This window comes from Phyllostomus discolor, chromosome 3, assembly GCF_004126475.2.
Source record: "Phyllostomus discolor isolate MPI-MPIP mPhyDis1 chromosome 3, mPhyDis1.pri.v3, whole genome shotgun sequence".
Classification (NCBI taxonomy): domain Eukaryota; kingdom Metazoa; phylum Chordata; class Mammalia; order Chiroptera; family Phyllostomidae; genus Phyllostomus; species Phyllostomus discolor.
Genome location: NC_040905.2, coordinates 14,098,695 through 14,114,996, shown reverse-complemented (window position 1 = coordinate 14,114,996; position 16,302 = coordinate 14,098,695). Strand labels below are relative to the sequence as shown.

At 46.5% G+C, this 16,302-nt stretch overlaps 1 protein-coding gene across 10 annotated transcripts in view; it reads right to left on the bottom strand.

Moving 5' to 3' along the window:
* Positions 1-16,241, bottom strand: part of DROSHA (drosha ribonuclease III) — a 106,646-nt gene extending 90,405 nt beyond the window's left edge. For 2 of the 10 annotated variants that reach the window (XM_036020237.1, XM_036020234.1), the window contains exons 1-6: positions 16,063-16,172; positions 13,760-13,827; positions 10,326-11,162; positions 6,387-6,479; positions 692-802; positions 231-462 (exon numbers count right to left, since the gene is read on the bottom strand). In XM_036020237.1, coding sequence (XP_035876130.1) covers positions 231-462; positions 692-802; positions 6,387-6,479; positions 10,326-11,162; positions 13,760-13,776 — 1,290 coding nt within the window. In that variant the 5' untranslated portion in view covers positions 13,777-13,827; positions 16,063-16,172. Of the gene's footprint in view, positions 1-230; positions 463-691; positions 803-6,386; positions 6,480-10,325; positions 11,163-13,759; positions 13,828-14,868; positions 14,996-16,058 lie in introns of all 10 variants that reach the window. The other 8 variants (XM_036020236.1, XM_036020235.1, XM_028521660.2 and 5 more) reach the window with 8 other exon arrangements.
* Positions 16,242-16,302: the final 61 nt, after the last annotated feature.

The following is a 16,302-nucleotide window of genomic DNA, read 5'->3' as shown; positions in this document are numbered from 1 at the left end:
ACAGTGGTGGTTCTCACACGAGTGGGAGGCCCCCCCAAAGAGACACTGGCCATGTCCGCAGACAGCTCTGGGTGTCACCACTGGGCAGGGGCTCTGCTGGCATCGAGTGCAGAGCCAACAGGCCCCACGCGCCCACAAGGCAGGCCGCACCACGGAGAGTCACCAGCACAGCACGCCAAGAGCGCTGGCGCTCGGAAACCGGGCCTGCAGCGCCTCCCCTGCGGACCTACCACCTGATCCATGGGGTCGCTGGAGTAGTAGTTCTCCGAGTGGGTGCAGCGGATCCACACAGGCTTCAGCAGCTCCTCCTCCTCCTCCTCGTTTCTGTCGGGCAGCGCCTCCTCCAGCTCCTTCTCCTTGATGGAGGTGTAGCTCTTCTCCTTGCCAGAGCCCTGGCTGTCACTCCACCTGTCTTTGTCTTCTTCCCAACGAGCTCTCTTCTTCTCCCTACTCGGGGAACGGCTTCAAAAGGGGGCGAAGGAGGCTAATTATTAAAGAAGTTCTTTTCTTGTAAAACTATTCTATTTCACCTGTTTCGCTCACTTTTCACCTAAGATAAAAATGCCATGCCAAACCACATTTACTTTCGGTAGACCAGCGAGTCCTGAATACCCATCTGGTGGCATCAGAATCACCTGAAGTTACTGGTTTAAAAATACAAATTCCCAGGCCCTACCCCAGATCTACTTACTGATTCACAGTCTCCGGGGGTGGGGCCCAAGAATCTGTATTTTTAATACTCTCCCCAGGTAATTCTGGTGCGCATCCAGCAGGTTCAGGAACAACTGGCAAACCATAACTCCTAGAAGAGAAACATACTTGGAAAACACCTGGAAAGCTCTGTGTACAGACAGTTCCACGGGGAGAAGACTAGTTTTGAGTCCTGCGTATCCTCCTCTGCCAGGAAAAAAAAAAGGTTTCACGAAACACGGTCTCAGCTTGGACATAAATTGAGTCTGAGGACCGTAACCTGAAAGTGAGCCGGTTGCATCACCCCCGACCGTCTCTCTGGAGCCCCACGCTTGGGCATCACTCCTGCTTCGTGAACCACCACTTCCCCTAAGTCTGATCCCCACAGACACTAGTGTTAACTGGGTTAAAAAGGATAAAAGCAACTCCGTCGCCTTGAATTTCTGAGGTTTGAAATTTGCCAAGGCCCATCCTATGGGTGTGCTCGGAGGGGAAACCTACAGGGTAGGTTTTAACTAATTTAAGCCCCAGAAATCTGGGTGGGACCGTAGAGACCTCGAGAACCCAGCCCAGGAGAGTGACTGCTCTCCCCGAGTTACCCTGGCAGCCTCGGCAGCTCCACCGACACCGCTATGGTTAGCCGAGACAGCTTACGTCTGGATCGGAGCCCCACATTAACTCTTTCCACCAACCCTACCACTAACTTCCAGTGTTCTGATGGTGTAAGTACGTAGGCATGTGTGCATCGAGGGAAGGAATGGGTGATTAGAAAGGTTATATATATATATTGATATTGCTTCTAAATATTACAATGTGCATCACTGTTACCAGAAGAAAAAATCACTGCCAAGTAAAATGTATATTCATTCACTGTAGGAAAAAAATTAAGCATTGACAAAATTAACACAAAAGTCACCTGTACCACCACAAACAGATAAGCACTGTGTTTCACAAATGCATTAAAACGTGGAGATATAGGAATACACATAAATACACACAAGCTTTAACCAACAAAACTCTGTCACCTGTCCTCACTCTCAGTAAATGAGGAAAACCGTTCCATTTCAGTAAACCCGTACCTGGACCCTTTAATAAGTGCACATTACCCTTTCACATGCACACCATCGTTTAACAAATCTGATCAAATGGAGGTTGTCACCAGTTTTTTACCTTTATAAGCAATGCTACCATGAACACAACTTGTGTTCTTTGCACACCTGTCAGACTATTTCACACAAAGGGCGTGTGAGTACTTTTTCTCAAGGCTTCTCTACATGGGGGCAGGGCCAGGTGAGACCACCACCAAAGCCTCATCGGGTTCCCATTTCCACATGCCCTGTCGACGTGACTACCTCACCATTCTGATGAGAAAAGTATCTAATCAAAGGTAACGTGCTCATTTTTATCACTACTGAAACTACACGTGTCACATTCACTTCTTCTATGAACACCACCCCCCCCCCCCCCCCGCAGGCATCTGGTATGCCAGCATTTGTGAAATGAGGACTGCGGTCCTTTTTATTGATTGAAAGACTTTTTTTATTATGACAATCACCCTTCTTCTGTCACATGCAATGTAACCTTTTTCAGCTTTCTTTTCCATTTAAATTCTATCTGCTTATGGCGACACATGACTTTCATGTGGCGGAATCTAGATATTTTTAAATGCATGTTTCCTCCTTAGCATTATGCTTACAATCCTTCCCATGTGAAGGTCAAATAAATATTTTATATTTTCTTCAGTTACTTATAACACTAAATCTTTCTCCCTCTCTCTCCAAGACAGAAGGCAGACATTTCGGGGTTTGCTTCCACGTGGCCCGCCGACTGCCCCCACGTCGGCTTCTCCTCTGATCTGAGACAACAACTCGACAGCAGATGGGGGGTCACGTGTCCTTATTGTGGCTCAGGATCTGCTCCGAGGATCTATTTACACCCATGTCAGGTTGTCGTACTTCTTGTGCGTTTACGGAACATTTCACAACTCCTAAGGCTACACTTTCATTCTTCTTCCTTCTTCTCACTTCTACTCCAAACAACTTGACTCAAGAAGTTCTAAAACCTACACTTCAACTGGCTGCACTGCAGTCATAGACGATCCTGAAGAACGCTGGTATTCGTCCGACACTGTCACCCACCCCCACCATGGGGCGGGGGCACACCCTCCACCACCTTCTTTGTCATCAGCGACATTGGTATTTTCTTCCCGTGGACCCGTATAGTTTTTAAGTCTTATGAAGACATTTAATTAATATAAATTTTCTATAGTGAACCTACATTGTTCTTCATGACATTTTCTAAGTAGGTATTCCTGACTTATTGAGGATGGCTACTAATTCCAGTGGGTTTGTTTTGTAACTGTCCACTTCAGTGAGTCGGTTCTCACTGTCCCTTAGCTGACCCACTTGAATTGTTCTGATAGCACCATTAGCCCATAACAGCAACTGAGCTCCCAGTGGTGGGGTTCGGTCTGTTTTCGGTGCTGTGAGCCTGACGCTCTGCTGAGCACCTGCCTGACACTCGTGTGCACTCCCTACAAGCATGTGCTGTGACAGATGTGAGCAATCCCCTACAGAGGGAACTGAATTAGAAATCATGTCACTCGTCCAATACCGCAAAGCTAGTAAGTGGGAGGTGCTAATGCGGTTGACACACACATTTTGACATGTAGTAAAAATCCCCCCAAGTGTTTATTTTCACCAAGAAACGCAGGCAGAAGGCGGCCTCACCCCCCCTTCAGGTGGGCACCCCGAAAGACAGACGCCCAGGGCCCACCGCCGGGCCGGGCGCGTCAGCCAGCGTTCCTGTCTCGCCACATTCCGAGAGGGGCCTTTCAAAACGGGGCAACTCTTCTCAGCTGTCTCAGGCACTCCAAATTCCAAAATCCAAGCCCGAGACTGTTTCTTAACCACATGCTGCATTAGAAACTGTGACAACCTGTCCTCCTTCACCGTGCCCACATCTCGGATGGTTTTCCATCCGCTGGATTACACCAGGCACAGAGCCCACGTCGGCCTTGTCCGCCAGCTGCCGGGCCCTGGGCGAGGAACCGCCAGACTGCGGAGACTCCCGACCCTCCGCGTTAAAAACCACCGACCCCCAGTGGGTCCTCAGTGGCTTCTGCCAACACAGCAACTCGGCTTTCTCTCCGTCTGCATGTCCCTCTTCGCCTCCTCCACGGCAAGTCCTTTCTCGCCGGACAAACTCTCCCCGGTTCATCTCACCTAACCGCAGCGTCCAGTTTTGCCGTCTGGGATCTCTGGTCTGAACTTCACGCCTGTGTGTCCAGTGTGCTACCATGCCGTTCCACCTGGCTGTCCCACCGAGTCGCACCCCCACACGCCCCGGACTGAACTCATCCTCTGGCCTTTCCCAGTGCGATGGGGACCACCAGGTCTCAGGGAGCAACTGCTGCGTCTCCTCCCTTCATGACCCGTCACCAAGATCTGCTGACTCACACAAGTACGTCTCCATCACCTCCACCACTCCCGTTCCTGCCGCCATTGCCACAGTCCAGGCACAATCATTCCCTTCTAAGTTACTGCAAATGCTTTCTACACTCATTTCCTCCAGACCTGACCTTCACAGAGCATTCCTCTGCACATGATCATTTCTCTTCTCCTCCCACCCTCCTTCCCTAATGCATCCCCGAACTGTGCCCACTCTGGGTATCGATGAAATGTCCATTTATCCACGACTCCCCCAGCTGCCTTTTTCACTGCTGTGTTCCCAGAGCAACATGTAACTGCTCCAGCACAAGCACTTCTCGTAGCACTTAACTCTCTTATGCCTATAAAGTGGGGGCCATTGTTAGCAACTGTACCTCCTGCACCAGCACAGTACCTGGGATGCCCGTATTGCAATGTAATGTATTTTGTTTGCTTGCTGATTAAGTTATGCAATGTTAGGTGACAAGGATAAGCAAAGGAGCCTCACCTTTTTCCTAATTTGCATGGGAAGGCCTGTAAGGTTCCGACAGTCAATTTGGTTGTTTTGAGATGGTGACAACCATGTTCTTCATGAGACAATGTTCTCCATCATGTTAAAGAATCTGCTTATATTCTTAGTTTACCAAAGTTCCTACTCATAATTCGATGCTGGTTTTATATGAAACATCTAATAGGCAGGAACTGAGAAAATCCTATCAGTTCTGACATAAAAAATTAGTTATACATTTCTTAATACTAACCTATGTATCCATGCAAACTCAGAATAAATTGTTATTTTAACATAGAAACTTTCTCCTCTACTACTCAGATTTCCATATCCATATTCATCAGAGAGACTGTTTTTTAGTCTTCTCTCATTGGTCAGGTTTGCCCCAGGGTTTTCCTGGCACCGCAGCAGGAGCTAAGCTTCCGCTCCATCTTCTCCAGTGTTCTGGACCAGCTGAAAACTCTTTAGGAGGTGGTACAAATCCAACTTTTTCCATTTTTTCCATGGTTATTGGCCTATTAAAATTCTCTACTTCTAATATGAAATCTATAATTGTTATTTTCACTTCCAAGTTTCTAATTTTGTTTTTAAATTTTTTAAGGTTTTATTATTTTTAGAGAGAGGGGAAGGGAGGGAGAAAGAGAGGGAGAGAAACATCAATGTGTGGTTGCCTCTCACGTGGCCCCCACTGGGGACCTGGCCTGCAACCCAGGCGTGTGCCCTGACAGGGAATCAAACCGGCGACCCTTTGGTTCACAGCCCGCACTCAGTCCACTGAGCTACACCAGCCAGGGCCCAAGGTTCTAAATTTCTTAAAGAAAACATCTATACTTATGCCAATGTGCTGTCAATTTCAAATCTCCTTCATTACTATGATACATTCTTTCTCATACCTAACAAAATAGGTTTTACTTTTCTTGATTTGCCACTTTTTAAGTTGTATGCTCTTTCAAAGAAGTCTTGCATTTATTTACAAATATTGTTACTGTGCTATAGTTCTGTTTTCTATTTCATTGATCTCTTTTATCTTTAAATCCTTTTTTCTGCTTTCCTTTACCAATTTCCAGAGCCAAACAATCAGGTAATAACAGTGTGAGTGTATGTGTGTGTGTGTGTGTTTACCATTTATTTGGCATTCACTTTGGGCCCAGTCCTAGTGTTTTGCATGCATTATTTCAATGACCCCTCACCACTAAATGCGTTTATAAGTGTCCTTATTTTAAACAGATACTGAAGCTTAAAAAAGTTAGATAACTTTATCCAATAACAATATTGACAGAACTAAGAACTGACCCCAAATCTGTCAACTCCAGAATGCCGTTCTTAATTACCATTATATAAGACCACAGAATTCATTACATCCTTTAAGTTTTGGTTTATAACAATTTCAATGTCATCTTTCTAAATACAGTGTGACTGTAGTTTTACTTTCTTTCTGAAACAAGTATATTTAAAATCATAATTATGAGTTTCCAAGGTTTTTTTTAAAAAAAAAAACCTGAATTATTAGCAATTGACGTCAGAAAAAGTGGCCCATGTAATTTCTAATTTTTAGAAATTTATCAAGATTTTCCTTGTGCATAATCAATACATCTTGAGAGTAAAGACTGTTAAAAGTGAGCGGCTGCTTTAGCTTGTCACTGGGCATTTGGGAAGACTCTTAAGTATTCTGAAGATGTGGCTGATACTTTGCATAAGCACGAAATCTGAGTTCGGGGAGATAACCCTATGACTGCTTTCCGTGTGAACTCCTTGCTTACCTTCCAGATCTCTTATACTCTTTTGTGTAGGACCTTTCCAGAGATGGTGATCTTCGGCTGTCCCGGTGCCTGTGTCTCTCCCGTTCCCGCTCTCTTAAAGGAATTAATACACAGAGCTGTTTTCAACAGAAAGACTCAAAAACACCATCTCTCTTCACTGAATTCATCTTCTAACTACAGGGGCCTTACCTAAGGATTTTTCAGGTACTACTACCTATGGGATGTTTTTATTCAGCCTGCACTTATTAGAAAATAAAGGAGTTTTTCCTTTACAGAAGTTCACTGACTTAGACATTTTTTGCTGTTTTCTGTAAAGGACGAAGTCACACCTGATGCTAAGCAACACAGGGAATTGTATCGTCATCTTCTGCAGAGACCTTCCGCCCAGCCCATCTTGGGTTATTTAACCTACAGGGAAAACTTTAAAGTATTCTATTGCCTGTTAATTTCTAGGAAACTCTCAACTTCACCCATGAAATAAACGTAAATAAAAGCTTTAGTAGTAACTGTTAGAACAAGGTTCTATAATGAAAGAATTCTAAACCTCCAGGATATGGGCCTGAGCTGTAGTTCTAGCCATCACTAATTGCCACGAGACCGGAGGTCATTTTACCTGCCAATGCTACTTTCATCAGAAATGAACTCTACATGAAGACCCTGAGTTTACTTAGTATAGAAGTAGAATGAGGAATTTTAAAACCTCCCAATATTAAACCAGGAAAGTTTAATAATAATAATAATAATAATAATTTGAGTTTATTTAATAAGCACAATGAGACCTGGAATAAAAATCAGAACTCTAGTGTGTTTGAATCAGAACTAAATCTAAGGGAAATAACCACCTGATTTCAGAATGAAAAAAAAAAATGCTACATTAACCTAAGTCCAGCAAGACTATAAAAATGCCTGGACTCAAAAATATCCCCCAACCAGCCAAACCTATAGAAGAAAGGTAAATACATTGAAATCAGAACTGACAAAACTGATGGAGATTCATCACTGCTTAGACATAAAAAGCAAAAATTGTTTTACACATAAAGGTCACCCCCTCCCCTCAAGGAAGACTCCTTTAAACAGCACACTTCGACACACATGGAGCTGCAGGCGCACACAGCTGTCCAGAAGAAAGCAGCCGGAGGTTGGGAGTCTACAGAGTTTGTCTGATCCACGTCTAAAACTAGTTTACATTTAGGAGATACGTCCCAACTGGTGAGTAGCACCACATGATAAAGATGTAATCTGTAGTGGCAGGACTGCTACAAAGAATAATTAAATTGCCTATGTTTTCACATAAAAACTCTAGTTGGTGGCTATTCCTCATTTTCGTTTATTTTTTAACACCTAGGCAATAGAATTTGCCCTCAAGAGCAGCTCTGAGTGGGGATGAATTGAAAGACCAATTTGGACACAAATGACCTTAGAAACACAATTATGAGCAGTCCTTTTAAAGCAAGAGAAACGGTGTTTAGGTTACCTTTCCCAAGACTGATCCTTGGGTGCGAGCACTAAGATCTTCCTCCAGTACCAAATACTAGCTCCCCCACGGCTGCTCGTTGAGCTCCACAGCACAGGCACGGGGTCCCCCATGCTGTCGCACCACACGGTGACGGCAAGGGAGGCCCTCCCCAGTCTGCACCATGCCGCCCAGGGTGGGGGCAGGGCACGGTTCCGTTTCTTCTCCCGCCCCCCAGAGTACCCTTCCTCGTGCATGGTAACAAAAACCTATACCCAGTGCCTCACAAACTTCCTCTAGAAACAGTCTGCCCTAACACAGTCTTGTAATTATTATTCAACCACATTTTGAAGGGGAAGAAATAGAAGGAGGCTGGAAGCTGAAAAAGGACGGACTCACGTACCCCAAGAAGCAAGGGGAGGAGGGGCCAGAGGACAGGCTATAGAATTTGCATAGACGACACAGTCTAATGCATACATGTGTGAGGTTCTGGGTTTCTCCAACACACTTCCAGAAGCTACACTAGGCCTCCACATGCCCCACGCTTCTTTCGCCGAAGCAATCCACGTAAGACAGGTGACTGACACCTGCCTAAGACCCAAAGGAGCCGATTACAGCGTGGCTGTGACACTGAGGCGGACGCAGGGCAAACGGCCCAAGCACAACATCGGGAAAACATGTCCAGCGTAAGTAAAGGCCGTTTGGCAAGGGGAGCAGCTGCCCTCGCAGGTCCTCCTGGGCAGCGGAGCTGTGGTTTCGGGTGACGGGGATTAACGGCAATTCTCCCGGCACTCGATTCCCTCATTTACATACACCCTCAGTTTACAAGACGTTTCAGTTTCTTCAGATAAGCACCTAACTCCAAGGTTAAGCCTGGATGGAAACATTCGGGATTTTGGAGCACAGTCCTAATGACTCAGCTCTAACTTAAGCCCCCAAAGCACAAAAGCAAATGCAATCTAGAATAGTGAAGTTTGCAGCAAAACGTTTCCCCAGAGACAGCACTGACCATCGCTTTCAACTCTGAAACAAACTCTTTCCAGTTTAGATTGTTATCATAAAACTATGAAACACACTATCCCAGGCCTCTGCTAACTAGCCCACCACTGAAGAATTAAGGACAAAATTGGCCAGAAACAGTAACTCATGCTGAAAACACTTTAAAGACCACGACTCTGGAATCGGTCATCTCCACAGGAAACCCGTGTCCTTCCGCCTCCCTCGGGCACCAGGGAGAAGCAACACCTCAGTTTCCTTGCACACCTGAGCACTCCATACTCTCCTCCTCGGGGCTGAGAATGGCCATCGCCATTCACGGGCAGAACGTCCAACCTGGATGGAACAGACAGCCAGGAGGAAAACCTGGAGACCACAGAGGGACTGTGCAGGAGCCACAGCCGCTCCGCAAACCCACACGATGGCGTGAGCTGGTGGCGGAGCTCGGGCCCTCGCAGCACAGAAGTTCCACCAGACCACGAAGGGAACCCCTTGGGGGCAGAAAGAGAAGCACTGCTTGCTGGCAGCTGGCCAAGTGGAAAACCTCACACCTGCACGGACACGAAGAGTTCCCGGAAGGAACAGGTAAACATTAGCAGCACGATCATCACCCCTGCATTCTTAGTTCTCCATCCAAACCAATGGTTCTTAGACTTTGGGGGCAAGAGACTCACAGCACCTCTTAAAAATGTGATGCAGGATCCCTATTTACTTACAGAAAAACACACATACACAGAAAGTCTTGAGTATAACTCCAGAGCATTTCTAGAAGCCCATCTGTGCATCCCAGTTTAGGAATACCTGCTGAAACCTTAGTCTCTTGTGTATACAGATATTTGGTCTTTTGGAAAAAAGAAAAAAGAAATGTAATCTGGAGTGGAAACAGTATTTTTTAAATGCCATTTTCTTCAGTTTCCATTTATTTTAGTGTAACAAAAGCAGGTTAAAGCTACTTTGATAACTATAATTTTGATAATGGGTAACTAATACTACTTTATTTTACAAGGAAACAGAGCAAGAAGGCAACAATATAAATACACTTCATTTATCCTAAAAATCAGAAAGCAAGTTTCTGCTTAACTATTTTGATTCTTAATCGATAATATATGCAGATCATCAATCCCAAAAGAATTCAAATGCTGTGTAACCTGATGCTGAATGTAAATACATACAAAGCAAAAAAAAGAAATATGTAAGATGTTACTGGATCGTCATTAAAAGGTCAACTGTATTATGCAGAGTAATCAGCTTACATCCACTGAAACGAATCTACATGGATAATTTTGGAATGCTTTTCCAAAGTGGCTTTTTCTGACATCAATTTCTTTACTTGTCAGTTGGCTCGTCCTCTTTCCAACAGCCCAAAAGAAGCATCCTCTCCCTTTATAGCCGAAATGCACTGCTGGGCCTGTTTGGTCTGGTTTGCTGACCAACGCAGCCAGCCTGGGTATGGGCCTCTGCAGTTCCCTATGAAAACACACGTGTTTTACCTGCTCCGCTCGTAGCTCCGGTGGCGAGACGGCGTTCTCCCTCGGTCGTAATCCGACCTGTAGCGGCTGTCGGGCCTCCTCCTGTCGGGGCTGCGGCCTCGCTCCCGCCGATCCAGGGACCGATGCCTCTCGCCGTGTCCGTGACTGTGGTCACGGTGCCTGTGGTCATCATAGTGCTTGAGCCTTTCAGGGGACCTTCTCTCACTGGGAGCCTTCGGGAGCGGGTATGGAGGGAGGTGCCTAAAATGAGGACTGCTGCTGTTATTGGCGCTGGGCGGGTAAGAGCTGGGGCTGTTCTGGAAGCTGTTGAAATTGGGGGGTGGGAAGTTGTGGTGCGAATACCCGGGAGGGTACTGATAATTGACCTGCTGTGGCATGACCGGAGGGGGCGGGGGGTGGGGCATGGAAGGCGGGGGCATCATGAAGGGGAAAGTGCCTTGTCCCGGAGGGGCCCCAGGGACGGCCGGGTTGTTAGGACAGGGCATCGGAGGCGGCATGGGAGGGAAACACGGAGGTACCGGGAAGGGCGGCCTCATCTGGTGATTGGGGAAGGGGGGCCGGATTGGGCAGGGGGGCAGGGGCCCCTGTGCTGACGGAGGCATGGGGGGAGGGAAGGGTACAAAGTCTGGTCGCGGAGGCAGAAAATTGGGGGCTGGAGAGTTCGAGAACGTGGTGGAAGGAGCACTCGGAGGTTCGTATTGATACTGCACAGGAGGCTGCTGGGGGTGGAGCAGTCTCAGATTCTGGGGCCGGAAGGCTGGTGCTGAAGGTCTGGCTCCTCCGTGTCCTCCCCGCCCTCGAGGGCACCCTCGTCCTGGGTGGAACGACATTCTATGACTTTGTCAGAGAAAAAAAGAGAGAGAAAAGAGAACTATGGAAACAGGAGTCCCCAAATGCCTGAGTAGCTTCAAGAGCAACTGGCAGACCCCTTAGGCCACTGGAATACCCCATCCCTCCGATACTGCATTCTCTGTAATATCCAGACACTCCCCACGCTAGTAAACTCCCCTCCCCCTGTCTCAGCCACCCAACCACTGCCATGGTCACCATGTGGACCCGGTCACTCCCCAAAGCCACCCCCCTCCAGAATGATGACTTCAGCACCCCACTGTTCAACCATTTGCTGTCCTCGGTAAGCTTCCCCAAAACCCTGACCTCACCACGCCATCCCGCCCGCACACCCCAGGTTTCTCCAGCTGTGCCAGCCGCCTCCTGTCCCACCTTCTCTCCCACTCAGCACAGGCTGCAAACCCAACCTGATGTGCCCGGGAAGGAACTGATGGTCTTCTCCTCCAAGATGACAGCATTCGCTCCTTTTTATTTACTTCCGATTTCAACAGATACCATTTAGGGTCTACGTACTTTCACCTTTATCATCTTTGCCACAAACATTTTCACTGCACAACTAATGGGCCTCAAGGCAACTTTTCCATCAAAACGATAAATGTAATCCTAATTTAGCAGAGGTGTGCCTCTCTGCAAGTTGGTTCTCCGGAGAGTCAGTCCTTCCAACTAAAAGCTGTGTATCCACCTCTGCCTTAGGTCCCTCGCTGCCAGTATATGTGAGTGGCAGGCAAGGTGGCCGTTACACACAGCTGCCCATGAAGAGTGACCTCCCCAAGGCAGGAACAGATGTCCCCTCTCTTCCTGGGACCGCTGCACAGTGTCACACCACTGCCAGTCCAAAGCGGGTCAGGCAGACCTGACCACGGCAGGAGCAAGCGCCTCAGGGTCTTCAGGGAGCTCTTTTAACCGTGCAGATTGTGCCTAACCAAGCACTTGTCTCAATCCGTGAGAAATGTGGGTTCGCCTCTGTGTGAGGGTCGCTCCTCCGTAAGTTCCCACCAGTAAGTCCCCAGCAGCGCCCGTCAGTAGCTAAGTGCTTGTGGACAACAGCAGAGTTTCATAACATCCTAGCGCAGCTTCCTCAATGGAAGCAAATTCACCTTTAGACCAAAACAACTTTACTTAGGCCATAGGCAAGTGGATTTGAAATGATGCCAAACCAATACACAACACCTGATGGTGGTGGCCTTAAAACAGCTCACATTTCTTCCACATACAATGATTTGCCCTGAGAGGCGGCTTCTCGCTTTGAAACAGAAACAATGGGAAGAAAAAGAGAGGCTAAGGGCCCAGAGTTGAACCGCATTTCCCACAGAACGAAGACAAGGGCTTAGGTACAATCCACAAAATAAAATCAGTCATTTGCATAATATTTCCTCCATGAATCTATACACATTTTCAATGTATACAAATATTTTGTATTTTGCAATAAAGTCTTCTTAATTTTGTTATTCACTTTATCGTGTTTCCTTATATCCTTTTAATGCCCTCTTTTATTTGTCTTTATCTATTTTTACAGCAAAATTGCCTTATGGCCAATTAGCTACGCCACAAAAATGCTTGCAGCCAGGATGTATACAGCAAAGATGCTCATGGCGAAAATACCAGACACATATTGGTCCTCAAATCACACACCAGGGCATTACCTAAAAGGTTTTCCTTCTTTTTTATTTTTAATTTTTTAAAGATTTTATTTATTTATTTTTAGAGAGGGAAGGGAGGGAGAAAGAGAGAGAGAAACATCAATGTGCGGTTGCTGGGGGCCATGGCCTGCAACCCAGGCCTGTGCCCTGACTGGGAATCAAACCTGCGATTCTTTGGTTCGCAGCCCGCGCTCAGTCCACTGAGCTACTCCAGCCAGGGAAAAAGGTTTTCCTTCTTTATCCACTTTAACTAAAAGTTTACTTTAAAATTCCTGTATTATCCTCACCCGAGGACATGCTTAACGATTTTAAGAAAAAGGGGAAGGGAGAGAAAGAGAGAGACATCCGTGTGAGAGAGCAACACTGACTGGTTGTCTCTCGTAGGCGCCACGATCAAAGCCTCAACCTATGAATGTGCCCCGACCTGGAATCAAATCCACGACCTGTCAGTGTCCAGGACCACCCTCCAATCAACAGCCATGCCCGCCTGGAGCAATTCCTATCGTTTTTTGGTTCATAAATACTCAGGTTCACCCACTCCACACCATCATCTCTGGCCTGGCTCCCGCAATAAAACACCTTGGGTCTTGCTACAATCACTATCAACACACCCGCCCCGCCAAGCCCCTTAGGTCTCCTGTTCTCACACTCTGCTGCTTCTTGGCAGCTCCTACAAGAATTCCAAATCACCAACTAATTATCTAATTCCACCTTTAATGTCTGCCTGCACCTCTGAACTAACTGCAAGTTCCGTCACAGCAGGGATCTGGGTTGTCTCATTCACTGCTCTGGTCTGAGTTGCTGGCCATGTACCGACCCAAATGAACACATCTCCCCCTCTCTTCACATATCTAAGGCCTTCCCACAGCCCATAACCCAGTGCCAGTGTTTGCTCCTCTCTCCCTGTCCTCCCAAAACTCCTGCCGTCACTACCACGCCACTCACCATGCATTGCCTTGCATCGTGACGTGCCGCCTGGGTCAATGTCACATCTTCCACAGGGAATATAAGCTCTAGAGGACCGAAAAAATAGAATGCACATAAAAATGCTTCTTAAACTGATAGTGCTAGAAAATATTTCTGCAGTTATCTTAACACTAATGTTGCATTCTCCAAGGCATTTAGCATAACAATTAAGAGAACGTTGAACCGAATTAAAGTTTACAACTAACTTTCAAGATGTCCTTAATACTTGTCTTGATGACTCTAAACAATCAGCAGCTAAAAAGACTGAAAATTTGAGCATATTCCATCTCCAATTTGCTAAAAGACTGGGGGGAAATACGCACTTCTCCTCTCCCTCTCCATACCCTAGTCTCCTTCACAGAGACCAGCATTCAAATTCAAACATAACTATAACCTTGTAGAGATATACACTTACCCTTGGTTTTCATTCTCCACTTTTCCCATAGAAGGACATTGTGAACATGAATGACTTTCCAAATACTTAAACTTCAGAAACATGTTTTTAAAAATGCAAATAACTATTAAATGCTAAAAGCTTCCACGTAGAAGCATCTCCCTAATATCTTTCTAACTCAAGTTTATCAATAAGCTTAAAGTAGGTTTTCAAATGACTCATGAAAATCATTTCAGTTTATTTAGCTGTATCAATCACTGGGGTTAATATATATCAGGTACCAAATAATATCCGAGTAATGGTTATTTTCCAGTTCAAGGCCCTCAAGATAAATCTGAGGCCTGAACAGTTAATCTCACACTCCCTGACAAGAGAATCAAATTCAAACTCCATGCTTGTTATCCAGGGTCTCTACAATCTGAACCCAGCTGCTTCCTGGCTTACTTTCCATTATCTCCCCCACAAAGCACCTATTGCCCCCGACCTTCCCAGCTGCCTAATATGCCAAATACTATCACCCAGCTTGTCCTTTGCTCTCACTCTTCTGAAATCTCCTGCCTTATGACTTTTCCCACTGACTTCTACCCATCTACCTACGTCAAACGCCACGTCTTCTGTGAAGCCTTGCTAGAAGCAATCCCATTCCCTCTAGACTTCCCTCTTAGTCTGTACTTACTTCTTTCACAGCACTTACCAGAGACTGCCTCATATTATAGTCATGTGTTCACATGTCTAACTCCTCCACTAGATTATTAGCTCCTTGATGACATGGGTTGATCCATAGTCATTTCTGAATCCTTCACAGCCCCTGGCAGAGCATCCTGCACACAGTAGGTGATCAATAAATGTTTACTGTCTCACCAACAGTATATGTTTCTGTGCTGCTACGGTACATTTCCCTCTCACATATACCCACCACACATCTGCATTATCAAAACCAGACAAGAAGAACTTTCCACGGATTCACACAACATTTAAGGATCCAGTACATGTGGGGCACTGTCCCAGGCCCTGCAGACTCAAAGATGAGTAAGACACATAGCCTGCAAGACTCAAGGAGCTCAGAACCTACACACAAATACATGTTTCAAAAAATAATATAAGGCAATAAACTCAAGAAAAGAGGTATGCACAGAGTCTAGGGGAACACAAAGGAATGTGCTGGAAATCACTAACACTCTCATTCACTGTGTACCAGTTGAACATTCACTATGAGATCCTCAAGAATGTGTCTATAGAGAGAATATCTGAAGACACTGATTATGAAACTGACCTACTAAAGGCATAGTCAGGCTGTGTTGTGAATGCAAACTTTAATTCAAAAGTCAAGGAATTCGCTGCAATTGGAAAAGTAATCATTTTCCGCGTCTGCCTACTCCTAGGCTGGTGTTCGGAAGCAGGGAAAATGAGGGAACTATTTGGAATAGTAAACACGTCCAGGAACATCAGTCTATGTAGAAAGAGTTGCAAAGTAGAACCACGCTTTTCTTAAGAATATCCTCTTTTCCTCCAGTGGAATCTGCAGGCCCATCAGCTTTCTAGGGCTGTACTGCGCGTTTCCCTGTTTGCATCTCCCGCCACACCGGAGCCCCAACCAGGCAAGCGCTGGGCTCACGGTCTACCTCCCCTCGGAGAAGCAGGCGACCCCAGGCCAGGATCAGCGCATGCGCTCCACAAATGAATGAGAGGTCTTCATTTGTCAGGTCTTAGAATTCACGGGATCCGGGCCTAGGGTCGCTTTTTTTTTTTGCCCTTAGCTGCAGATTTCAGGAGGGGCTGTCTGCGCCCAACATCCAGATCGCCGCGACCCCGACACCAGCCCCGTTTAAATCCAGACACTCACAAATGCTCCCTCTTCGATCGCCCGCAAGGTGGCCCTTTTACCTACAAAATGTCTCCCGGGCCGCGAAGTCAACGTCGGAGCAAAGCCAGGCTTATTCTGCACCCGCTAAAACCGGAGCACCTCCCGCGCCTCCGGAACAGGAAACGAAGGGAATTAAAAAGCAAACCTGAGAAAGAACAGGACCCCGGGAGGGATGCTGCTGGACTCGCTGCAGCTCCTTGTGTGCGGTGATTGGCGCGTCAGCAAAAGCGATGGACATTTAAGCCAATCACCCTCGCTGGGCCC